The sequence below is a fragment of the Notothenia rossii genome (assembly GCF_949606895.1).
Source record: "Notothenia rossii genome assembly, chromosome: 8".
NCBI lineage: Eukaryota > Metazoa > Chordata > Actinopteri > Perciformes > Nototheniidae > Notothenia > Notothenia rossii.
Window position 1 is genome coordinate 63,608,945 of NC_136906.1, and position 26,218 is coordinate 63,635,162.

At 39.9% G+C, this 26,218-nt stretch overlaps 1 protein-coding gene across 4 annotated transcripts in view; it reads left to right on the forward strand.

Annotated features, from left to right (window-relative positions):
* The window catches only part of nkain2 (sodium/potassium transporting ATPase interacting 2), a gene marked incomplete at its 3' end in the record, with an annotated part of 150,427 nt that overhangs the window by 52,303 nt on the left and 71,906 nt on the right, over positions 1-26,218 (forward strand). For 2 of the 4 annotated variants that reach the window (XM_079643473.1, XM_079643474.1), the window contains exon 2: positions 2,471-2,546. In XM_079643473.1, coding sequence (XP_079499599.1) covers positions 2,471-2,546 — 76 coding nt within the window. Of the gene's footprint in view, positions 1-2,470; positions 2,547-7,283; positions 8,714-26,218 lie in introns of those variants that run through there. The other 2 variants (XM_079643475.1, XM_079643476.1) reach the window with 1 other exon arrangement.

Consider the following 26,218-nt stretch of genomic DNA (forward strand, 5'->3'; position numbering starts at 1 on the left):
GGCACAGTCCAATCAGGCAGGCACATGTATATAGGCAGGTGTGATTCAGCAGCTCAGCCTTTTAGTTCAGGGGATGTAGCATACAGGGCAGTATTTAGGTTTTTTAAAAGGACAGGAATTATTTTAAGAATTCAGTTTATCACCGTGCTGATCCACACACCATTCCAGAAGTTGGCCGTAAATGCACCTAAAAGTTGTTTGCCAACCGCCATAAAATAATAGAAGAAGAAGTAGCTCAGCCTTTTGCCAGGAGGAAGGTGAACTGCTAGACACTGACACTTTGACCAATACTTTAACATTAACAATAACTACATTTAACAAGATTGCATGCACTCAATTAAGTAGAACAGTAAGTTAAATTAGTGTCTGTGTGTGATTTTCATAAGTAACATAAACATACAACCTGAATACATAAAGACTAAATTAAAAAAAAATTAAAAAAAACATTACTTACTAAGATGTGTGGTTGGTTGTGAGGCTTGAAGTTACAGCCTTCATAAAAAATAAAGCTGTTTGTTAACCAAAAAGCATAACAAGAGAGATTTGGACCACATTTGTTTCTGCTTTTTTTATTTAAATGAAAATTACCCTTAACAAAAAACTAGCACTTACGTTGTTGCTATTGCAAGCAATTCAGGACGTATGTTTCCTTAGAGAGGAAACTCCTGAAAGGTGAAATGACCCTGTGATTCATCGAGGCAATAGCTACTAACCATGTGGGGATAATTCAGTGGTTTCAATGTATTTACAGTGGACATTAATGTCATACAATGTAGAGCCAGGACATGTAATTATTGTGAGGGTTAAAGGTATTTCTGCTTTATCCTAAAGTGCAGACATTGTCAAACAAATATGGATGATATAAGGAAAGGCTGTCCTTGAGAATATTTCTTATGGTGAAAAAGAGCCCATAGAAGCGGCTGAATTAAATGTATTGCATTGCATTTGACCTAAGGCAGGATTCCATAATGAGACTTAAAGCTTGTTGTGATTTACATCATGCACTTAGACCCCGCTCTTGATAAATATTTGACAAACGCACTGAATTGTATTGAACTCCCGTGAGCTACTGCTGCAATATCCAGGTCTAATAGCACTCACAGTTCTGCCTCTAGGCACACACACTCATGACTGAGTACACACACACACACACACACACACACACACACACACACACACACACACACACACACACACACACACACACACACACACACACACACACACACACACACACACACACACTCACTCACTTGAGGCAAGCCTATTAAAAAGGAAAAACGCTTTCTGAGACAAGGACCACAAATAAAACAGAATTAGTGTGTGATTCACGGCACAAATGTCTACATCCAAACGGTAGATACAAAACACACTCTTTCACACACACACACACACACACACACACACACACACACACACACACACACACACACACACACACACACACACACACACACACACACACACACACACACACACACATTCTGAATCTGTTGGTAACCTGCTCTCTACTTACCCATAATTCATTTGTTGCAGACCCAAATTAAGATTTTGAGATTAAAATGGATTTCTTAAGGAAGGCAGTTTGGCAAAGTGCTGCTTTTTGTTTTCCCTGTTGTGTTTTCATTTCCTTGTTTACCTTGGACAAAATGAATAAAATGTTCAGGGACATTATTTTAAGTGTACTTAATTATGTCACCCTGTGCTCAATTTGCAAAGCCCAACAAAATCCAATTTAGGATTCCTGGAAAGAAAAAGCCCCCCTCAGTCACTGTTGCAAAGTCTTGTATAAGCACAGTTGGCTACGGATGCTTAGGATGTGTAATAATCACCTAGCACTAAAATAATTATACAGTAGGGGGAAAGATACCTTGGTTGGTGCATCGCTTTTAGGCATATGAAGTAATTTTGAAATTAATGACAATCATTTCACAAAGCCTCAAGTAATGTTTCACAATGATAATAGGTTAATATTTTTGAAATGACACTTTAAATGGGATGTTAATGAGATTTCAGAAATGTGGAAATCAAAGTTGTGGGAAAATGTCTATATCTTGTTCCCATACATTTACATTCATTACAATGAAACTAAGTGTAATGATATCTTTGATATTCCTACATGTGCAAATCTGTTGTTATATCCTGTGACCACTTGTTCTAGTTCCAGTCTGAGAACACAGATGTTGTGGTATTGTGTGATGGAAACTCAAGGTAACATGGATGTGTATTGCATTGTTATGAACATTATATATATGTTATACTTTGAGCAGTTTTATTTGACCTTGTAAACTGTTCAATATATCACCATGAAATTGACATCTCATAGTATCAGCTGGGAATAGAAAAAAGGAATAGAATGTTTCATTGTCTCAAATTCCAAAGGCAAACATGGTCAGAAAATGTACGTCCACATGGTGAGTTGTGTTGAATAACCCTTAGAATTCATGTTGTTTTTGTTTTGCATCTACAGAAAATCAGTGGCGGTGCCTGTGGATTCCTGTCTGGCAACATCAATACTGTCAGTGACGCAATGCTCTCAAAAAGAAGTGAGTGATGCTGAAAACTGAGTCTGTCTGAACCACCCTTGTGCCACTGGGCCAACGGCTAAAAGGTGCTCTCTTGCTGCACAAGCACATCAAGAGATTAAGAAACAGTTACTAAGATTCGAGATTGGACCTCACCCTCCATTCTGACACCAGCTCTATATTGGTTCTGGGTCTGCTTCATTATAATGCGTAATACTTCAGAGTGAATCTACTTTGTCGGATCTGATCATACTGTGTTTATGTGATTGACATATCCACCTCCTAACTTCAGATGGTGACAGGTGTCTGTACTGTCTGAATTCTTTTTTTCTTCAACTTGCCGACACTCAGGTGCCAACTATAAAGCTTTCCCCAATTTTTCTTATCCTTAACTTAACAAAAAAAACCTATACATACTTAAAATATGTTTAAATATCCCCCAAAATGTTACAGTATTTTGAAAGTTGGAGCTACTAAGACAGGTGACTTCACAGCTCATTCACAGAGTCATTTTCAACGAAAGCCAGTTATTTTTTAGCCGTAAACAGAGCTTAAATGAGAGTTAAAATGATTGGATTGACATTTTACAGACTCCAAATTAATACTAACGGTGGTCCTTGTCTAAATAATACACCATATCAATTTAAATGGTGGTATTATTTCAGTTGTGTTTAAAGATGATCTCTCTCCCCTAAGTGGCAAAAATACATAATTTGACACCTATACTCTTATAATACTTAAGTTAGTTTTAGTCCATCTTATTGACTTCTTACCCTTCTTTTCTCTTTCTGTCTTTCGTTTCGTGTCAAATCATGTCCATCCTCAATGTTGTGTGGTGTAGACAGCAGATGTGTGTTTACTCTACACTGGCTCAGTTACTGCTACTGATATTCCACATGCATATAAGCTACCTGGGTCTGCATTCAAAGATAGTTTTCAAATAGGACGACGTGTAGGAGATGTAGCATCTCATGAGTGGCAGAAGGTCGGAGTGTTTTCCTTATGTATTTTGTGTGTGTGTGTGTGTGTGTGTGTGTGTGTGTGTGTGTGTGTGTGTGTGTGTGTGTGTGTGTGTGTGTGTGTGTGTGTGTGTGTGTGTGTGTGTATGCCATTGAGTCTGTGTGTGTGTGTGTGTGTGTGTGTGTGTGTGTGTGTGTGTGTGTGTGTGTGTGTGTGTGTGTGTGTGTGTGTGTGTGTGTGTGTGTGTGTGTGTGTGTGTGGGCGGGCTGTGATAGGCTGGCAGCAGCAGGCATCTGGTGACATCTGGTCGAGACAGATAAAGTAAGGAACATGTACTCACACACTCGCTATCTGGCAGGAGGAAGATTCTCTCTCTTTGTCACTTTCTTTCTTTATTGACTTGACAGGTAAGCAGCATATGTTGGCAAACCTTTCCAATCAACATAAAAATGTGTCTTTTCAAAGCATTTTAATTCTTTCTCTTTAAAAATGACTGCTAATCTCCAGGAATATATGTTTTAATTAATGTGCCTTTACGAAAGATAGCGTTACCTCTTTCGCTTTGTTTTTAGTTTTTTTACATTTTGGCCAACATGGACCAGAAATGCAAAACATGTTTTTCCTTTTAAACATATACATATCCATGACAGCTGGACAGCTCCATCTGCTGAGGCAGATTTTGTTATAAATGGTACTGGGTCGACCTTGTGCTGAGACAAACTACTGTTTGAATCAAACCCATACGTGACATTCCTGCTTGTCAATTTTAAAAGCAATATATCATTTAAAATAACTTTTGATAATAAGGTCTACTGTACTTATATTATAGGGAGCCAACCCATTATTTGACTACCCAACTGTTATACTAATTATTTGTTTTTTAAGATTTCAAAATATCCTGAAAAGTGATCGTTACAAGATCCCATGATGTCTTGTTTTGCCCGAACAACAATCCGAAACACAAAGATGTAGCGTTGACTATAATAAAATATTCATTTCAGAGTCTGGACCAGTGATCATCACAAAATTACATTAACAATTCATATATTTTTAAATAGAGAGCTCATAGGCTTTTATATGTGCTCCGAATTACTCTTACACAGATGAGATGTGTTTGATATATTCCCTTCTGACCATCAGGGGCCTGACCCTCAGGTGAACCGAGGTCGAGGTCCCAGTGGTCAGTGGCCCCCGGGGCAACGGCCAAATTGGCTCGGTCAGTCACCTTTGCTATGAGCAGATGATGTGTGACAAAAAGAAAATGAGAGAGGCTGACTATTACACAGGCCACATAGATGACAAAGACGTGGACAGGAATAAAGATGCGGAGCAGGTAGTGATATAAAAAGACAGATGAAGGGATGCTGAGGATAAAAAATGGAAAGTTGAGTGGAAACATGGGCATATGGGTGGATGACTAAGTAGGAAAGATGATAAATAGAAGAAGTGATGGTTGGATGAATGGGTGGATGCTTTGACACATGGCCCCCGGGGAATCAGCCATTATACATGCCACTGTCACTCAAGATTAGCGGCATAATTAAACTCCTGTCGCACTGCGTGTGGTTCGAATGTGTGTGTGTGTGTGCATTTGTTTGTGTGTGTTGTTTTCCAGGGTGTATGTGTGTGTGGGAGGGGTAGACTGTGACAGAGATTGATGGTGAGGGGAAAGCAGGCCATTATGCTGTATAGCTAAAGCATTGATAGCCTCTACACCTCTGTGTCTGTTTAAACTGCTGCCCATTTCATAGGCGTGGCACAACTGACCCTACAACACACTCACACAAATCCACACACACAGATTCCTCACTTTTAATTGCTTGCTTTCAGGAGCATTTTGTTGCCTAATTTGGCTGTAGGCTGCAGCCGCGAGGCCTTCACTGAACTCCAGCCGCTGTGGGAACATTACAGAGCTACTGAGCTAAATGAAGTGTCATTCATAAAAGAGGCAATCACGCTCTGAAGTGTTAACCCAAGGCTCTTTCCAATAATTGATGGATAGATGTGAGCAATTTTAATATGCTACATGAAATGTTTAAACACTCTGTCCTCCCTTTTTTTCTTTAGACATTGAGATTTAATTAGCAGGTTATCAAGAAAAATTGGGATGCATTTATTATCTTGACAAATCAGACAAGACTCCCCACTGAGAGAGGGAGAGAGAGAGGGAGGCAGAGAGAGACAGAGGAAAATAGACTCGTTTACTATAATGGTTGAAGGCCATGTTTTTGAGCAGCTGCACGCCGACCAAAGCTTCATCTCTCTCTGTCTATGTTTGTGAGTCTCAGTGAGTGAAAAGAGCCCCGCCGCTCCCCTGCCGAGCGGAACATCAGCTGCATCAAGTGGGCCATAGGCAACGACACCAGGAACGGAAGTAAGATATTTTAGCCTTCAAAATAAAGGCACAGAATAGTCAAAAATACATAAATAAATCTGAAGTATTTAGGAAAAGTACAAATAAAATGCATATGCTTAAAACAAATATAATACATAAATGTTTATTCTTTAAACATTTTTAGCTAAAATATATCAAACAATATGAACAACATAACTTAATATAGTTTTGATAAACAAGCTTATAACATAAACTAAGCAACATCCCTTTTGTCACCAAGGCACTACTAGACAACATTTAACATTTGAAGTGATGAATTTGGACTAGGGTGCATTGAATGTCAACTTAACCCAAGAGGTGGGAGAAGTACTCAGATTTTGTCTAGTACTAGAGTGTAGGAATACTCTTGTTACAAGTTAAAGTCCTGCAATCATAATGTAAGTCAAGTAAAAGTACAAAAGTATAAAAATATACTGAAAGTACAAGTGCTCATTATGCAGGTTGGCTAATATTCAATCAATGTTCTGATTATAGTTATTGATGCATTAAAGTGTTATCAAAGCTGGTGATGGTGCAGCTATAGTTTTAATTACTTTGTATACTCCAGGTGTAACTAATGTCTTAAGTGTTGATTATATTTGACATCATTAATCCAAATCTGCAAAGTAACTAAACATATTAAATAAATGTAGCGGAGTAAAAGTACCATATTTACCTCTGAATTGTAGTAAGGTAGAAGTACAAATTAGCAACAAAAAAATCCAAATACTAAAATCAAGTAAAGTCCCTCAAAATTGTACTTAAGTACGGTACTTGAGTAAATACTTAGTTCCTTTGGACATATGAAATCTAAGAAAAAACATACTGTTTTAAGCAAGGTACAACACAAATCAAACAACATGTCGGTGTGTGTGAATGTTAGTTTGACTGAGGGGGTTGTAAAGACAGGAAAAGTGCTATATAAATGCAGTCTACTTACCATTGGGACAGTTCTGTATTAAAGATAAATGTGCACTTACAGTAGGTAGCCGACTCAAAGGTCCAAAAATGTTGAATACTAGTAAACCTGAATTAGGTCTGAGGCGTTCAAGTTACCTCCTAAACAACCTCCTAAAACAATATGGGAGCCTGTTGAGACCCGATTTCAAATTCATTACTTTTTCTATTTCTAGTATTTTCGATGTAATATTTTTCTGTTGCAAGTAAAGTATTTTATAGATCTACGTTCTCTGTATTGTTGATACTTTAATTATATTCTTAAATAATACATTGCCTGCTGTGGTTTTTTAGGCAAAAGGATGGGTTATTCATTAGTGAAAGCTGTTTAGAAAAACATAGCCTACAGTTAATGTTTTATTCACCAATGGCAATCAATGAAAACACCATTGAAACAGTATGTTGGCTTTTATTTTGAAAATAACAACCGGAACAGCTTCGCTGATGCATGTTGTTTGACTTCACAGATGGCAGGCGTGAGACGCTCTTGGCGGCTGTCTCTCTCGGTCCGTTGGTCCATCCCGGTTCCCATTGTCTCCCGTTTTCACTCCTTGAAGACAACACCGAGACTACAAACTAAACTCAGCCGTTTTCCCTCTCACACTACCTCGCGTACGTTACATTTGGACACTTATCTTGACCTGTATCCTCACCCTGTCCATGCGAAATGTGGACACGCTTTTCTGTCTTTTTAACGCTGTAGAGATGTATTCGCTGTTACGGAGGAGGCAGTGATTTACCCGACCAGCAGCTGACCAAACTGGGGGTTGTTGTGGAGCTGCAGGGGAGATGCTCCGGAGGACTTGTTAGCCAACAGAGACGCCGAAAAAAAGCTTCCACTGTCTGGAGACATATCACAACATACTAGCAACCCCGTTTTCAGTGGATAAAACACAGAATTCAGACAAAAAATAAATAAAATCTTGGATTACAACCGCGGTTTTGGAGATAAAAAGAACCACGTGTTTTTGAACGGTGTTAATGCGAGGATGTTGCCGCGACAAGCCCGGTACTTCCCCTGAGAGGAGCTGCTCCATGAGAGGAGGCAGGGACCACTTTCACTTTTTTTCTCCACCCTGAAACAAATTAGCCTGTTTCAATGATCCAAAACCGAGTGGCGCCTAATCGGATTATCAAACAAAAGAACATTTAATTTGGGGAATACATCCATTCAATCTCACCATCTCCCCCCGATTTGTCACTGTTTTTGCAAGTGGCTACTGTATGGTGCCATTCTAATCCTGTGACAGGTATGCGACTACTCGACGTGATTGTACACTTTCTAATCCAGTAGAGGAGAGTCACAGTTGCCCCTTTTTCATTGATCAAGATAGTTTTGATTGTGTCAAGATCACACATGATCAGAAATCTGACTTGATTCCAAACCAGTCAGTCAAAAATACATCACACAATCTGACTATCAAACTGCCTACAGTTGCAGAGGGTTGGATAGGCTCTTCCTATATAATTGGCTCCATGGACACATCAAGAACAATTTGTGGACTTGATTCATCCCCAAGGCCCACCTTTCCATCATTTTGATCCCTGACCCAATGTGTGTTGGAAATCCAAAGAACCACGTTTCAATCTGTTTAAGTGTCAGCAACCCAGCCATTTGGATGAAGTAGTAGCCTTTTATTCCCCTGAGCTCCAGTGAGTACAGGGGCTGCACTCTGTTCGCTGAGGCCGAGCTGCCAGAGCCTCTACCTGGGCGGCCAGCCAGCCAGCCAGACAGGCCCTCCGAGGGCTTTTTGGATTTTGAAGGTCCAGCTGGAGGATTTGGGAGTTTTACCCAGAGTTTCTGCTCCACCTGGATCACCGGGGAGAGAGGAAGGAGGACAACATGGGGTGCTGTAGTGGCAGGTGCACCTTGGCCTTCATCTGTGGCATGCAGCTGGTAAGTGGTCTTTTTACTATTGATCATGTAAAATTAGCAACCAGGAGAAAGGAATTCTTTTTTTGAAAGAAGAAGCTCAGAAGAAATCACACATCCAAGCCATGGAGCAGAATAGTTATGGGTAGATGGATGAATGTAGGGAAAAAGATGGATGGCTGAAAGGTCACATTTCAGAAGTTAATAGGTGTGTAAAAGGTCATGATACAAGAAAGGATCTGGTTTCAGCGACAGGCTGACAAATGCGTTGACTGGAAGGATGAATGGCTGTTGGTGGGAGCCTTAAGATGGTAGTAAGAGTCCCCACAGAACATTGATGGATAGATGGAGGCTGGGAGTGATGAATGGAGGCAGTGGATGTAAAGGAAGGATGGATGGCTGGATGGTAGATGGATAGATGTATGGGGCAGGTACATGTGATTTATGGGGAAACATGTATGGACTGAGGCAGAAAGGAATGGTCCAGATATAAACTCATGGAATCAACTTCCTGTGTGTCTGACACTCTTTGTACCCCATTCTCCCATCTCCATCTGTGTCAATGGAAACTGGTGCCAGGCGAGACAATAGGGAGGGTCTAGGAACACAAGTGCTGTTTTCAGTTTGTTTGTTTTCAGTTTTTTTTGTTTTCAGTTTGTTTGGTTAAGTCTTCCACGTCAAAGAGAAAGATCCCACCTAGAACTCCAACTATGAAAAATGAAACAGCAAATTGAAGATTGATTGTCTTACCCTCCCAAACATAAAAGGGCCAAATGTAGCTAGAAATGCCCAAAAAATTCCAGTACGCCTACAGTTTTTTATTTGCAAAGACAATCATTTGAGAAATTCATCAAGGACAACTTGAAAAGTAACACAACATTGGCATATTATTGTGGCCTAAAAAGTTAATATGGTGAGCATGTTGGCTTACTATTATTAATTATTAATCTATCTACAGAACATTGCCAATTTAAGCATTTATTTGGAAATGTGTTTCTGGCCAAATCAATTAGCTAAGTTTAGCTTGCCGCAATCTTATGAGGGTAATATCTCTTTGCCTGCAGGATTCATTAGCTTGTCCATCTAGCCACTAACATTTAGTGAAAGAAAGGGTGCACAATATGAGGATAATGTGATATACTAAAACATTGAGTATAACGATAAGAATGTTAGTTGCAATAAATGAACGCATTTAATTAACTTGGTCCTCCTTTCTGCTACTTTCCATTTTCTGCTAGAAGATAATAAATTGTCTGTTGAATTCCAAAACTGAAAGGAGATAATTCCTAGAAGTCTTTTAATAAACATTGAACTGAACAAAACAAGTTACCAAAATGGAAAGAGTTTTAGTTCAAATTGTATGTGCAGTTTCACACGAATACGCTCTTTTTTTAACAAACAAAGAAATCCCCATAATGCAATTTTGTCTTATCTGAGGTGTTTATGGTGTGGGTTGACATTGCAGTGACATACAAAAATACAAAATATTGTGCAGTGATAGTCTGACTTTGGTGCAGAGAGGGACAGTGGGTACAGCAAATATTATATATTATATATATACCTAAATACAAAAGAAGAGGAGGGAACTTTGAAGTCAGAGGTAAGGTAATTAATCCCTGCTTGTTTGTCACTATGATCAAAACCCTTAACATTAAATACAGTAATTAAACCCATTATTATCACTATTTTGATTGCTATCATTAATGTATCAGCAAGAGTAACAGCTTTAGTTGTAGAGGTAAGTCATGGCAATATTTTGTGTGGATTAGCCTGGAAATTAAAGGACGTCAAGTAGAAAGAGAGTGGAGAGATTTAGGCAATACTTACCACAAAATCAGTCCTTCTTTTCTTTCAATGCATCTTTAATGCCTGAGGATCTCGATGTGCGCATATAAACAGAAGCAGTACTGTGATATAGAAAGAGACATTGTATATATGATGCATAAACATGAGCAGAACTGAAGCATTCCCAGTTCATGGAGTCATACAGTAAGTGTGTAAAGACCTATTGTCATGTTGAATAGGACCCTGTTACAGACGTATGTGTGTGTCGGCATGCATGCGTGTGTGTTTGTATTCATATGTCATGAATCCACCAAATTTACCGTAGGATATTAATGCGTCCAACTCTTGTTGTGCCTTAACAAGTCCATTGTGCTGTGAACTGGGACATGGCTATGCACATTTTTAAACCCTTTTTTTGAACAAAGGCTGTGTAAGCCAACATGTCTACATGAAAATGCCAATGAGATTGTGCTTTACATACATGAAGCTCACCATTGTGCTGTAAATGTGGATGTTTCCGTAGTGAGAGTGAGTGTGCTCGTGAATGAGACGCTGTCACAGTGATAGTCATTGTGTCTAATGCGCTGGAAATAATGATATGCCATAGTAAACAACATGTTTTGCTCTGTTAACTGTTGTAATAGCTAAGCCAGCTGATACCACCACTAGCTGAGCTGAAAGTCTAATACTACTGTATGCAACATGCACTCTTTCTTAAAACACCAGTCATCCATGTTGTAAGGATATACAGTAGGCTTTTGCGCAAGATGTTAAGTTCTTGTTGTGTCATTGCTGTAGTGCACTGGAAACCACAATGCCCACAATCCTCTTTGTAAAAGCAGTCTAATGGACCACTAATTAAAAGACAGCCTTTTCTCAGCGTACCCCCTTCTGGAGGTAATTGTTTTAGCTATGTAAGCTTTCCACTTAATAGTTGACCTTGCAGAGCAAAAAACAATGCTGGTCAGTGTGTCTTATGTAGTGGAACTGATGTCTTATGTAACTCTTAACCAGAGTCTTTTTCTTCCGCTTCATTAGCTAGGCTAATTGGGGAGATAGGTGATGTCATTGTAGCTGAGCAGAGATCAATGGTACCGGGTGGAGATATGTCTATTTCCCAGCTGACGTCAGCGTGTGTCAAGTGTAATCAGCCCGAACAGGTACAACTAAGCCAGTGGGAGATTTAAATGAGAGTAAATGTGTTGTGAGTGATCCTGTGTGATAAGCTTACTAGCTACCTTAAAGGTCACCTGCTTTTTAAGATGTCAAACCACAACACAATGAACCACATAAAAGTGCTGCTATATCATTTAAAATAATTGTCTTCTGCTTTCCTGCTGTGGCTATTGGCTTCTGGGATTTAAGACTGCAACTAATGATTATTTTCATTAATGATCTCAATTACCATAAAATGTCACAATATTCTTACAGGTGCAAATTCCTAAAGGCCAAAGTAACATCTACAAACATCTACTTATGTTGTCTGACAAGCAATACAAAACTCAAATGCATACGATACAAAAATACTTCATTTTTTGACATTTTTCTTGCATCACACCTGCGCCATTTAAGAACATCAACAAGGACAAAAAGACACCAAAACAGACTTTTAACATGACATCACAAACTCTGGACAATATGATCCTTTTGATTCAGTTAGTTAAGAGAGAAGCAAAAAGCAAATCCGCCAGGTGGAGAAGGTGGAACCAGAGAATGTTAAGCCCTTTTACTTCGAAAATGACTTAAATGGTGAATCGCTGTGGTGATTGAAGGTATCTTTTCTGTCAATCAACTAATTTGATAAATTGTTTGGGCTGCATTTGAAGGGCTGTATGGCGCCTCAGGCTCAGTGGGATACGTTGATTGAAGTACTGGCTCAAGCACTGTAATCATGTGTTTTGTCCTCCATTTTTTGGGACCAAGTGTTTATATAGCTTTTGTCTGCTTGCAGTGAGAAGTTATCTGAAGGTTTACTTATCTAAAAATAAGTGTGTTTCAAGGGATTCATTAAAAAAAATCTTTCTTTTTTATTAATAATTGATTTAGATGGTGTTTTGCTTTGTTCTTGACTTTCTTTTTTGCCAGGCCCAGTCACTTCCTGGAGTTTTGTCTTCAATGTAAAGTAGCCAAGCAACCAGTGGAGAAGCCAGTAAATCACTGTGCCTGGCAAAGAAATAGTCCAGCACAATTAAACAAACAAGCTATGATATTTATCCTACAGACAAAGAGAGTGATATCATTTTTCTTGTCTACAGTAATTCTCAACATAAAAACAGATATATATATATATAGTATATATCCCACATTTTTTAACTTCTTTAAAAAAATCCTATTTTGAAAAGCTTACATTGAAATTGGGTTATTCAAGCCCAAATGAGGCGCAACAGTAATATTTACCATCCATATCCACACCCTGAAAAGTGTGTCAGCGCTGTGATCATGGAAGGAAGATTATAAAGTAGGTAGAAAATATCAGAGAGCAAAAAGATCATAGCGAATCAGATTGTGATTTTACCAACACCTTGTTATACACACAGCCCCACACACATGAACACTAAAGCCAATGGTGACTCACTTCTGTCACGATGGTTGATGTCCTTGTTTCTATATTGGTTCTTACACCCACCAACTGCTGTCACAAAGATGATTACTAAATCGCCCAATAGCGGCAACCCGTGGACTCGCGCCATTGGCTGGTTCGGTGGAGCTGGTGCAGATGGTTGGTGGGTGTTTATGTTGATGGAAGGTAATTATGTTGCTGTTGTTGTGTAAGCTAATTGAATACAGTGAGTAGAGTTGAATTTGCAACACAGCGTAATGCACATTAAGGGTTAGATGACAATTCCTAATCGAATATAAAACATACGGAATTGGTCTTTTCAAATAAACACAAAATTAGGATAGACTGTCTAATTCGGTTTCAGCTGGCATTGCAAAAACATTTATATATTTTCCCCCCTCAAACTGTTTTTCCAGTCATACTCCAAATTTCAATTGTATACATTTACTGTTACAAGGTTGGACACATACAATGGCCATAGGTATTCAGAGACCCAGTGTTTGTCTGTCTGCAGCAATACTTTCATGTGACATTCCCACCATAGAGCAACATAATGAATAATTTACCACTCGGAAGCTGTGACATGAATGCAGGAATGGTATATTTGCATGTTTGCCACGTTCTGTACCTGATTGCAAAACATTCATATGCAGTCATTGAAACCGAGAAGTCAATACTCATCTAAAATGCATTTCAGTTCGAAGAAAACTGATAAATCAATGCTGACATGTTAGTTTCCATATCACAGTTAAATGATATCTTGACTTTGGAATTGTAGGCAAACGTCAATTTCCACAACTTGAATAAAGGGTCATGTTTACTTGGTCATTTGGTTCAATAATCTCTGTTGAGTTGTTTGGCAAATTGGAATAAATACCAGCTTTCTGTTTATTGTCTTCAACAGAGCTGGCTAGTGCTGCGTACCTGGACTCACATTCAGGTTCAGGTCCGGACTTATAAGTCCGGACCTGAACCCATGGCTTGTGTCAAGTTGTGTGAGTAACTAAAGTGAACTTATTGTAAGCTAATTATCAATTGAAAATAAACTCATAATCAACTCAAATTCAAACTCATCAGGTTTATTGTGCTCCCTTCCTACTTGTGTCTACATTTCTCTACAAAGTACAAATGTAAAAAAAAAACTTTTTGCCACTTAGTCTACAAATGACTTATGACAGCAACTACAGTGAACTACTACAAGTAAGTTCAAACATTTATTTCATTTACCAAACTAAAGTAACCAAACAGTCCCTGAGCTGACTGAGCCTAAATCCCTACAACTTTGCTGAAAGGTAGAGTTTAGAGTAGACTATACGCATTACACTGTTACACACCTACTATACAGTATACACTGTAGTGACTGTACAGTCAGAGTGTACTGTACTGTCTGTACACCATGTCTTTTCTACAACTCTACATGTGTACATTATACAGTACATACTACATACATAGTGATGAACATACATACATACAATTTTGATACAAATGTCATACATAGTTAACTTAAGCATCTATCATCTATGTCACGCTGTCCACTATGTCTAAGCCAATCACATCGCTAGCTTCCCTTGACGTCACACAGATCTCGCGAGCAGTTGCGATATTTTGCGAGACTTCGTGAGTTCAGTAATGGCCGCCATATCAGAAGCCGAGTCCAAGTACTGGTTCCCGACGTTCCGGTTTTAACCGGACTTCAACCGAAACTTTTTACAAGTCCAGTCCGGTACGCAGCACTAGAGCTGGCCCATAAAGACATTAAGCAGTGTTTCCGCCAGACCAGGGCTGAGAGGGCGTCCACCCCGAGAGCGGGGGGGGGGGGGGTGGTGTTTTCAATTTTGACTTGAGACGTCCCTTATTGATACTGTCTTTTCACGTTAGTGAGCCGGATCATTTGGCTCGGCTCTCTTAAAGCGCCGGCTGTTTCGGCTCCCAAACGGCTCTTCATGTTACCACAGTTTACCACGGAGCCTCAGTTTCGCCGCTGCAGCTCACGCGCGTGCTCCACTAAAAGCGCCCCGCTCATCACGTACAAATCGCGCACGTTCCGTGTTGTCCTGTAGCAGGCACTTTCGATGTCGGGGAAACGATCTTCAATACTCAGAAAAGAATCCCACTAGACTCCTTTGCCCCTCCAACAGAGGGATGTCCTTGTCCTTTTTCCTTTTCATCATTTCAAGTGATAAAAACTCTCGATCTTCTCTCGAATTATTAATATTTTTTGACGCCCTCGGCTCGAGTTCAGGGCGTCCCGAGCTGAATAAGGGCGTCAAATGACGGCAAGACGCCCCCCTGGCGGAAACACTCACATTAAGACATTTTTATTCACACCTGGAGGTCACCAATTATCCTAACCTGCAACATCTATTGTCCATTTAGTTTCAGATATTTGGTTTTGCAAAATGGTGCTCCCACTCAGACTTTTCCATCACTGCTATTTTTTTGCCATAGTGAATGTGCATCATGCTGTGTTTTTTTGTAGCATTCTGAAGCAAATCTACTTTGAGAGTTCTTTGAGTTGAAAGCAAAGGGAGTTCCTGCACTCCAGCAACAAATATAATCTTCAGGCCCCCCCTTCCCACAACTCACTTAGATAAAAAAAGGGCTTTTCTATCCTTTATGTACAAAGACGCTTTCAACAAAGGCCACACGCACTCTCAGCTCTGAGTCTTTAGATTTTTCTGTCACTTGTTCTTTTTTGGCAGTCTCTAATTTGTCGGTCTCTTTTCCCCCTGGTCTTTATCTTTTTATATATGCCCACTCTCTCTGTGTATGTCTTGGCTTTCTTCACCTCTTAATCTGTCTCCTCTACCTCTATCTTTCAGTCTAGGCCCGCATGCGGCCCGGGGGCATTTTTATTTTACTTGTAGTACTGATACCGTCCACTATACTCATAGTTACGTCGCGTTCTGCGTACATGATTTCGATCGGCAGCCAAAATACCGCAAAATAATCTGACGCATTTATTGTGTTTCTTTCCCGGGGAAACACTCACAAGAAACACCGGCTGTTGTTATGCCTGCTGTGACGTTAAGTTACCGCTTGTAATTATGCCTTTACAAACTTAAAAGTTGTATTTATCATCTGAATTTGGCAAAGCAAGTTTAATATTCTAAAAACCAAGATGTCAGACTTAGTATATTTGTTAATAATTACATATAATACATGGAATTTGTGTGTGTGTGTTCCAAGTGAATCTGCGGCCAGTACATTAAATGCTTCGGCCCCCACCACCATGGAAGTTGCCCATCCCTGCTCTAGAGGATTCCAGCCATCACACCTTTGCTTGTAGCTTGACTGGCATTCGACGTATTTCAATAGAGTCTGTGCACAAAAAAAAGCTTTCACAATCTGGTCTTGTTGAGGTAGTTCCATTGTGCCAAATCAGTCTCACATTAGAGCTTGAACCTCATAGATCAGGCCGAGCTGCATTCCTATTGTTCAGGTGGTTCACTTTGATGAAAGGGTATTGTACTTGTTGTGCTTTCAGCTGTCAATAAAATACAGTGTCTTGAATAGTGCTGGCCTTTGGAAAGCTTTGGTAGCAAAGTGGTTCCACATTATTGCTACACCACAGTGTAATTCCTGTTTTGGGAACTTTGTTGCATGTAGTAATCGCTACACTTTCAAATTAAAATGAAATTGCCCCCAACAAAATATCAATACAATTATTTTAAGACCGGTTTTTCGAGATATTGCTAGTGAAAGCAGTTAGGTTAGGTTGTTAGGAGACAGAGGATACTAAAAAGTAAGATGAGGGCATTTACTTTAATCCCCCAGAGTACAACTGTGTCCAGAAGCATCATATTTTCCGGTTTTTGTCTGTCCCATAGAGAACAGGATATCTAGGGAATGCCTTGAGGGAATTTCCTTTAAATTCGGTACGAATGTCCACTGGGACTCATGGATATACTGATTATATTTTGGTCGACAAAGGTCAAGGTGTTAAGAACTCAGGCACTTAGGAGGTAGGACCCAATTGCACGACCCGTGAGACAGAGGTAAACTATTGGTAGGATACTTTATTTTCCAAAAATACAGCAAAAAAAAAAGGTCATTAACCAGGATGAGATGACAAAAAATGAGAACAAAAAAGAAAGTCGCTCACATTGTGAGGAACAAAACTTTTCACGATATACAAAAGAGCATAGACCAGACCAAGGGAAAAGACAAGGAGCATAGACCTGAACATGACCATAGACAAAACGCATAGACCTGAACATGACAAGAAACAAAACGCATAGACCTGAACATGACAAGAGACAAAAACGAACTGACACTGAACATTGGGAGACTGGGGAATTTAAACACAGGGTAACAAGACACAGGTGGGAACAATCAGGGGCGGGGCTGACACTGATGAGCACAGGAGACACAGAAGGGGTGACAGGTGAAAACAATCAGGAAATTAGACACACCAGGGAAACTAACGACAGACAGGAAAACACAGGGGAAAAGACCAGACAATACACAGGGAGGAAAACATGACAAGGAGCAAAGCAAAACACCCACTACCAGACACACAAAACTAAAAACGTGACACAACACAAGAATCGTGACACAAGGTCACTCTGACCTCTTAAATCATGTATTACTACAATTCCAGTATTTGAGTTTAACATTATATTCTGCTAAATATGTGATGCTAATCTTCATATCCCTTGCCAAAAGCTTTGTTTATGTATTTCAGGGTAAGCTTGAGATCTATGTGTTCATGTTAATATTTTGCTGCATCATTCTTTAATATAGCTAGACTTGATAATTTGAGGAATAATGTTTTTGTTACACTATAAAATGTCTTACCTTGGCCCACTGACGGGACATTCCATTCCTGTAAGGGCATTGTTCTAGTTGTAAGTCTATATATAAATGAGCTTGGTGTACAGTTTGTGTATATGAGTGTCTCTGTGAAGTTGTTCAGTCGAAAGCAACACATTACCACCAGATTCATTGTAGCCTTTACTTTACCTTCCGATCAGTGTTTCCGCCAGACCAGTGCTGAGAGGGCGTCCATCCCGAGAGCGGAGGGGGGGGGTGCTTGAATTTTGACTTGATCCGTCCCTTATAGATACTGTCTTTTTACGTTAGTGAGCCGGATCATTTGGCTCGGCTCTCTTAAAGCGCCGGCTGTTTTGGATCCCAAGCGCCTCTTCATGTTACCACAGTTTACCACGGAGCCTCAGTTTCGCCGCTGCGAGGCTCTGGTGCTCGCAGCTCACGCGCGTGCTCCACTAGCACCGCGTCCAAATCGTGCACGTTCCGTGTTGTCCTGTAGCAGGCACCGCCGATGTCGGGGAAACGATCTTCAATACTCCGAAAAGAATCCCACCAGACTCCTTTGCCCCTCTAACAGAGGGATGTCCTTGTCCTTTTTCCTTTTCGTCATTTCAAGCGATAAAAACTCTCGATCTTCTCTCGAATTATTAATATTTGCGGACGCCCTCGGCTCGAGTTCAGGGCGTCCCGAGCAGAATAAGGGCGTCAAATGACGGCAAGTCGCTCCCCGTGGTGGAAACGCTGCTTCCGATGCCTACAAGGTACAGACAGGAAACAACAGGCCGATCAACCTGTGACAGGAAACAGTAGTCCAATTGCCACCGTTTTCTGCAATGGTGCAGAAGTAATATTCCTGCTGCAGGAATTATATCTGCAGTGGCTAAGCTCTCTCGAAGCAATAGCAGGGATATTGAGAGTAAACCTCATTGTTCTGTTTATTTCAGGACAATTTGCTGTGATAATCAGTATTTTACTGCAGGTCAGACAAATATATCAGCTCAGTTCAAGATAACACATATTTGTAATTACTTTTTCAGACAATCGACTTTACACAGTAAGAAACTACTTCTTCCCTTTTTAGTTTTAAGTATTGATTCTTATCTTTAGCTGTTGTTCTTTACAAATGAACTTCTCAATGTGACACCATATATGCTGCAATGAGAAAAAGAAGGGAATCCAAAAGCAGTCCATCAACAAGCTGCAAGTGTTCAAGCTCAGTCAATACATTAAGGTTTGGAAAAATACCAACTTTGCGATGGAAAATGAGCAGTAGGGTGTATTTCACGCCGGAATGTGTCCAAGGACAGAGCAGGAGGCTGTTAGAGCGTTTCAGCCTGGATGCTAGAGTGATGCTGCTGATGACAAGGTCTTTCACATCACATCTGGAGGTGACAGAGATTCTCTCCACAACAATTGATCTCGGAAGTGTGCATTTGAGACCTCCAATGAGAAAGGTATCATATTTAAGTCAATGAGTCGCTAGCCCCTCCTTCTGTTTCACATTTCCCGTGCTCCATTAGAAGATGTCCTAGATAGATTTCCTCTTCTTTACAAATTCAAATATGTATGATTTGTATTATTATATACAGTGTTTATATGTATCTTCCTAATCTTTTAAAAAATGCCTCACTAGCAAGGCTCTTCTTCACTTTCCTTCACTTTGTAACGCTTTCTCATTAACTGCAATTTTCCACCCTAGATGTTCTTTATTGTAAAAACAGCAGGAGAAAGGGCGCGTAACCACCACGATACTGTCTCAACTCACGCTGTCATCATGAAACAGTCTGCACACGAGTGGAAGAGTGCTATCGGTAAAAAAGGATACCAGTTTTCTAGTTGGAAAAGCTGACTCAATCTATATTCTTCACAGCTCAGTGGAGACTTTAAATTGAACCCTTACACAGTTGGGTTATTTGTTTTATGCTGTGATATACTGACGTGCATAGTGTGGAATTACTGATACTGTATACCACTGTTGTGCCTCTTGATGTGTCTCTGTACTGTAGCAAACTTATTACAAACACAATGTTCATGTTTACTTTATACTATGATTGCAATGGTTTAGACATATTTTGGTTAAATTGGTATTTGATGCGTGACTTAGTCTTTAAGTCATTTTATAACAACGCATGAATTTTCTCTCTGTTTGCGGATGGCTCTAAATACTTCAACACCCATAAGCCTCGGACAGCTAATGGAAATGGAGCTAGTTAGAGGAGAAAACAGAGCTACACCAATTTGCTAAATTCACCCAAATTTGACCCACAATCTGATGAAAGAATCTGTTTTCCCAGCACAGTGTATGCCTTTTCCAAGGAAGACATTTTTGACATCTTACAGTAGGAAAGCACAGGTGTTAATAATACTTCCAGGTATTGCTAATGCTGGATTACAGTCATGTCTTACTGGAACAATGGCATAGAACAATGCCATTGTTAACGCTTTTAGTAGCAGCTGTGCTTATCTACTTTATGACAAGAAAAAAATCATGCTACTTTACCGGCAGTGACAAAATGTGAAGCTTTGCAGTTGGATGATTCCAACTTTGGGAGGTAAGAGTTATTATCTCAGGGATTGAATCCGATATTTGTACTGAAATTGTTCATCGTTTGTACGGATGAATCAACCGGTAAAGTTTAATGTCCAATTTTAAGAAAAAACATAATTCCCTCATACGCCTATTACCACTGATTTATGGAGAATAGTTGGCGTTTCGGTCATAAGCCATTTTTCAAGAGTTTCATGTCCATGCAAGAAAAAAGTGATACTGTCACCTATTTAGATCCGTCATCCACCCACCAAGAAAAGAATGAGTTTTAGTTGCAAGATGTTTTATCCTTGCAATAGCAATTAGATAAACTATGGGGAAAGAAACAAAGAGGCAATGTATCAAAAGTAATGACATAAAACTACATAGAGGCTCAATACAAAAAAAACATGACCAAATATATCCACAGTTATTTTGTTACGTAGGGAATAAAAAAAAACAACGACCATACAATGAAAGAATTGCCAAAAATACATGTTTTGAATACTTCAAAGCATTCTTTATTACATGGCATTATTGAGTGTTTTCAAATCTTCCCTTCACCCCAATAAATCTTTCAAACCATAAAGTGTTTCTGTAGAGGGGATTGTCAAAGCCACTGCAGCAAGCTACATGGGATTGCTTGTTTCTTGAGAGCAATCTAGTGGCCAATTTCAATCTTCCTGCATCACACTCCTGACTCTAAACCACATCTTTGATAGCGGTTGCCGATTTCATATCGAGTGAGAGGAAAGTGAGGCGACGACATGCAAGAAAGGTCATGTACTGGATTTGAGCGAGCGATACCACAGGCCTGCTGAGATGTGTATCGACGTTGCTGGAATCCGACCTTGTGCGTGACCATCACTGATGGATGAGCTGATGGTGTTTGACCGAATACTGCTGCCTCAATATTTACACACTGGCAGACAGGCAGCAGACAGACAGCTTGACATGAAGGGCGCACAGCCAGACATACAGACAGGCACTCACTTTTTCCTTTCGGTTTTATTTTAATACACATCAAACTGCTGTGGTGCTCTGCTGCTCCTGCATTGCTATTTACCCCTCAAGGTGAAACACTCCCCCCATTGTTCTCTGAGAGCTCATATGCTGTAGATGTAGTTGTTGCTATTGTTGCCGTGAATCCTAATATTTCGCCCGTGCAGTCATTTTGATCTTATTACATCAAAGGAGTGCTTGAATTATAATGGCGAGTGACTGCAAAGTAATGCCTGGAGCTTCAATACACTTAATTATGAGATGATTTGACTGGTGTCAGATGAACACATCCAATGTGGAGGAAAAACAACTATATTTTCAGAATAACCATTATATTTTGTCAAGTGTAATAGATTTTGGGTGGCTGGGAAAGATATTAGCACAGAAAGTTTTATGAAGTTATCAAAATGTTATATTTAGCAGGAAAAGAACAGTGACAAGTAGGGTTGAGGGAAATGGCAAAAATATTCTACTGCAATATTTTTCAGGCTGGATCCAAATCCACAATCTTCACAAGATTATTATTGAGATACTATTTGGGCATTTTATTTGCCAAAAAAGAAAGAAAAACAGACCTTGCATACCTGTGCAATTCACCAAATTAATATTCTGAAAAAGTTGAGACTTGCATTCAAGAGCAATTGAGAACCTTTTTCAAAACCCTACAAATGAACATTGGTTCTTCATATATTTTAAAACGGGAACACGAGTTTATCAACTTTAACTCTGAGGTTGTTGCTGGTTTGCCAACCCTTAGAAAGTTTCCCTTGTGGCTTTTGCTATTCCAGAGGATCAACCCCATTAGCTGTATTTGGTGCAAAAGGTAGGCCTTCAGTTCCTCATCTTTCCTCTTTTAGAGATAGTGACGTAGATCTCGTGGCTGTGACTACAGTTATAGCACCTGAGGTTTTCAAAAAGCTGGCCAGTATTTTCCTGCCATTCTTTGGGGGTGTTTGTCCTGCCTCAGGGCTCTGTGGTGAAGGCAGAAGGCTGAGCCAATGCTGCAGGATGCTGTGCTTGTACGGTCAGCGGGGACTCCGGCTCAGACACTGCTTTGCTTTTTATTCCCTCTGTCTTGTCTTAAGCAATCCATTGGTCTTGAACTTTAGAGGAACAAGCTGAACCTTATCCCACAGGTAGGTGGTGGGATTCCGATGTTTTGCAGTGAGGTATTGAGAATGGTTATCTTCTTTGTTTTTGTTCGTTCAGTGTCGTCAATGAGGTCAAAGAAGTTGACTTTTAAGTGCTGGCTTTACGGAAGACACTCTCATCTAAAAAGGTCCCATGATGAACCCTTGGACTTCTTCACAGACTCCTTAACATCAATTTCTTGCCATGGTGCCACCAAAGGCCTCATCTTCATCTTCACCTGAGGAATTGCCTCAGAGGAATTGCCTCCGGATACAATGCTCTCTCAATCATGTTTAGTCTGGGACCTCATCATTCTGGTGACTCGATGGCGATTTTCTGCTTCAGTTTCGGCCTTACTCAAGTCCTTACTTTCCCTTTTCTTCTAATTTGCCACCATATTCTTCTCTATCTGTATCACTGTTGCCCTTGTTGCCTTGTAATTGTTCTCTCTGCGTCTCCCAATGTTTCTCCCAAGCTCCCTGTCTCTTTTATTCTCTATTTCACTGCTCTGCACGGTCTCTCTCTCCAGGGCCATTTCAGTTGCTCAGGGGGCTGTGAAACGATGTCTGTGTGTCTTTGCGTCTGCATCCTGTGGGGAGTGCCTTTATGTGTGTGTTCACGTGCAGGGACCACGTAGGCAGTGGAGTGTTTTAAGTCTTGCTCTAGAAGCCCTTCGACTGGGATAAGGAGCCAAGGGAGGAAGGAAGGGAGGGAAGAATGGATGGGTTGGATAGATAAATTCATAGAGGATAGATGGATGCCGGTGTGCCGATCGATATTGGGATGGAGAGATTAAGATTTGGATGAACGGAGGGAGAGAGGGCCCGGGGAGATGAGTTGGGGAAGCAGGGGAGGAGCGGACGATAACAAGAGAGGATGGATCGATGAAAGATAGATACCCAAGACGTATGGATGGACAGGTGATTAATGGATGAGTGGCTCGTTTAACGCTGCAAAGTTATCAGTAATCACCAAAGATAGAAGATGGTAGGGCTGTGCATCTTCACTGGTCTCACGATTCGATTCGATTACGATTATCCTGTCAACGATTCGATTCAATTCGATATCCCGATTCACCACGATGCATCACGATGCATCACGATTCATACACATGCGTTGCATCCTCGATTTTCTATATTACTGCACATGGCTTATTTTTCATCAATGCATACATGCAGTAAATACGTATGAACTCTCTTTTTATTCTTTAGAAAAGTGCTTCAGAAATCAATAACATAAATGTCTTGACATTAATTTATAAACCAAAATAAATGAATTGCATAGGTCTAGCCTCCCTATATCTGTGTGTGAAGTTGTTCCATCCTCAAAAACAAAACAAAATAATGCTTCTGCAGTCTAGCTGCAGCTTCTAGCAACAGTCTTCTGTTAAAAAAAGGACACTGAATGTCCTGAATGTGGCATCACACACAGGACTTGAGTCTGAACACAGCAGACAACAGGAGTATTTACAATAGCATATAAAAACTAAAATACTGCATGTGGGTGCACACTTACATTCTCTGTCTTACTGTTACATAAATCCCATGAATGTATGAGATTAAGTTAGCTTCATTATGTGTTGCTGTGCCGCTGTCACGTCTGTTCCCTGATCTCTGCGTCACCGACAGATTTGATATTAAAGTTACAGAAAAAAAAACGTTATAGTAAAGCCGCGGCCGGAAAATCAGGAAGCAACGTTACTACGCTATAATCGATTATCTTCCGTCACTGCATCGATACCGAATCGTCCACGTCCGCATCGCAATGCATCGTAGAAATAATTATTTTCAACACCCCTAGAAGATGGTGGAAAAAGCCAAATATGTTGGGCGTTTTACTTTGTGAGAGCGGAGTAAATAATGTGTACATGCTGCTTGAATAGGGTTGGGAAACCTAAACTCTGTTCAAATCAGAATCAGAAAAAAAAAAATGCCAATAACCGGGTACAGATGTAAAAAAAACAAGTGAATTCCTTGGCCTCATAAGTCTTCCTTTTTGATAAAGAGCCTTTTTTTTTTTTCCTTTGATGGGATTGGCTTACAGTCAGAGGGAGTGGACAGTGGCCAAAAAGTGACAAAGTTTGAGAACAGGCCCGTATCTAAAGGTTATTGTCAGTAAAACTGGCCAATATGGTGGGTAACCTTTTTTGATATTACTCCAAAAGATTTACTGTCACTAAAAAGATCAGATTTTTAACCTCAATGCCATTCATTCATTGCTCTTAAAGGTAACCTATCATGCAAAATGCACTTTTGTACGTCTGTTATACATGAATATGTGTCCCCGGTGTTCCAGGGAACTCACCAAGTGTCAGAAACACAACCCTCTCTATTTTCCTCCATAACCAAATCTCTAAAAAAGGGGCTGCAACGGATCTGATACAGACTGATCCAGATTTGAACACTGTCCTGACGTCAAAGAAGTGGCGCTACGGCTATTGGGCCAACTCCACCAATCAGGAGGAGACAGCCACGGACATTGCCGTTCGAAAGCGCTGGAGACGCTGTAGTACATATGCCAGGCCTGTAGATGGTGCTGTTCTCACAGAATCAGCCCATGAAAAGACAGTGTTAAATTGAGCAAAATGAGGAATGGCTAAAATGCATGATCTGTTTGGTATTTTGAAAAATAAAAAAGTATAAATATGCCTTATATAGGTATGGTCCTACACTATATTATTCAAATATAGCATGATAGGTCCACTTTAAAGAAGGGTTTTCTGTTCTGGCAGCGATGAAAAAGCTACATTTGTAGTGAAGATCTTTCTTTTCTTTGGCAAATTTAAATATGTATAATTTCAGGAATTTTAAGAGTTTACTATGAAATAAATCTCATAGGACTTGAACCTCACTTCTGCCTCTACTGATGAGCACAGAGGTGACAAGAAGGTGGTTGCCTTGGGCAACAGTAGAGAAGCTAAAGGCAAACAAGAAAAAGCAAATCACTTTAAATTCATTGTGAGAATGAATAAGCAATACAACATAAGACAAACATATCTTTTTATCTGTGCCTGAAATGAATTGGGTCTTGTCCCACACTTAGTTTTAGCACTTAGTTGGACTTCAGTGCAGCAACACAACAGATGGTACAGTTTGTAGTGTAGCACTTTGTTTACCATAATTTGATTGTAGCAAACATGATGACATCTCGTCTGTTCAATTATTTTGCAAATGTTTTACATTTATGCTCAAAACTTTGTATTTGGGTTGATCATGACTTGACCAATACTTGGAGGATAATTAAATGTACTGTTCAGGTGCATTTCAGTTGGCATCATTTCCGAAGCGGTAACCATCATACTTGCACTGAATGGACACTTGCAATGTGTGACCTTAAGTTTATTTCAACTTGAATTATTATTCACTCATTTATCATTATATGCATGTTTCTAACATGCGCCTTCCCAAAACTCCCATCAATGATGGAAAGGGTTTTCCAGCTCTTTTGATATCTTTGACATTTTGGAACAGAATATACTCAGTTAGCAGCACAAGCGGACTTAATTATTAGGTTTAGAAGAACATTAAGTGGATCAACGATTACATTATAAAATTCTGAGCCATTTTCTACCCAACACTTTTGGTCTGGAACTGAGAAAGGTCAGTGTGTTTGCAGTAATATCTGCAGAAAGACATGATGCTATAGAAAATATGTTTGGTTAAAACAGCCCTATTTCTGTGCTACAGTTTTTCCTTTACTCTTTGTTTTGAGGGATAAGAATCAAATTTCACCCTGTACCCCCATTACTCCC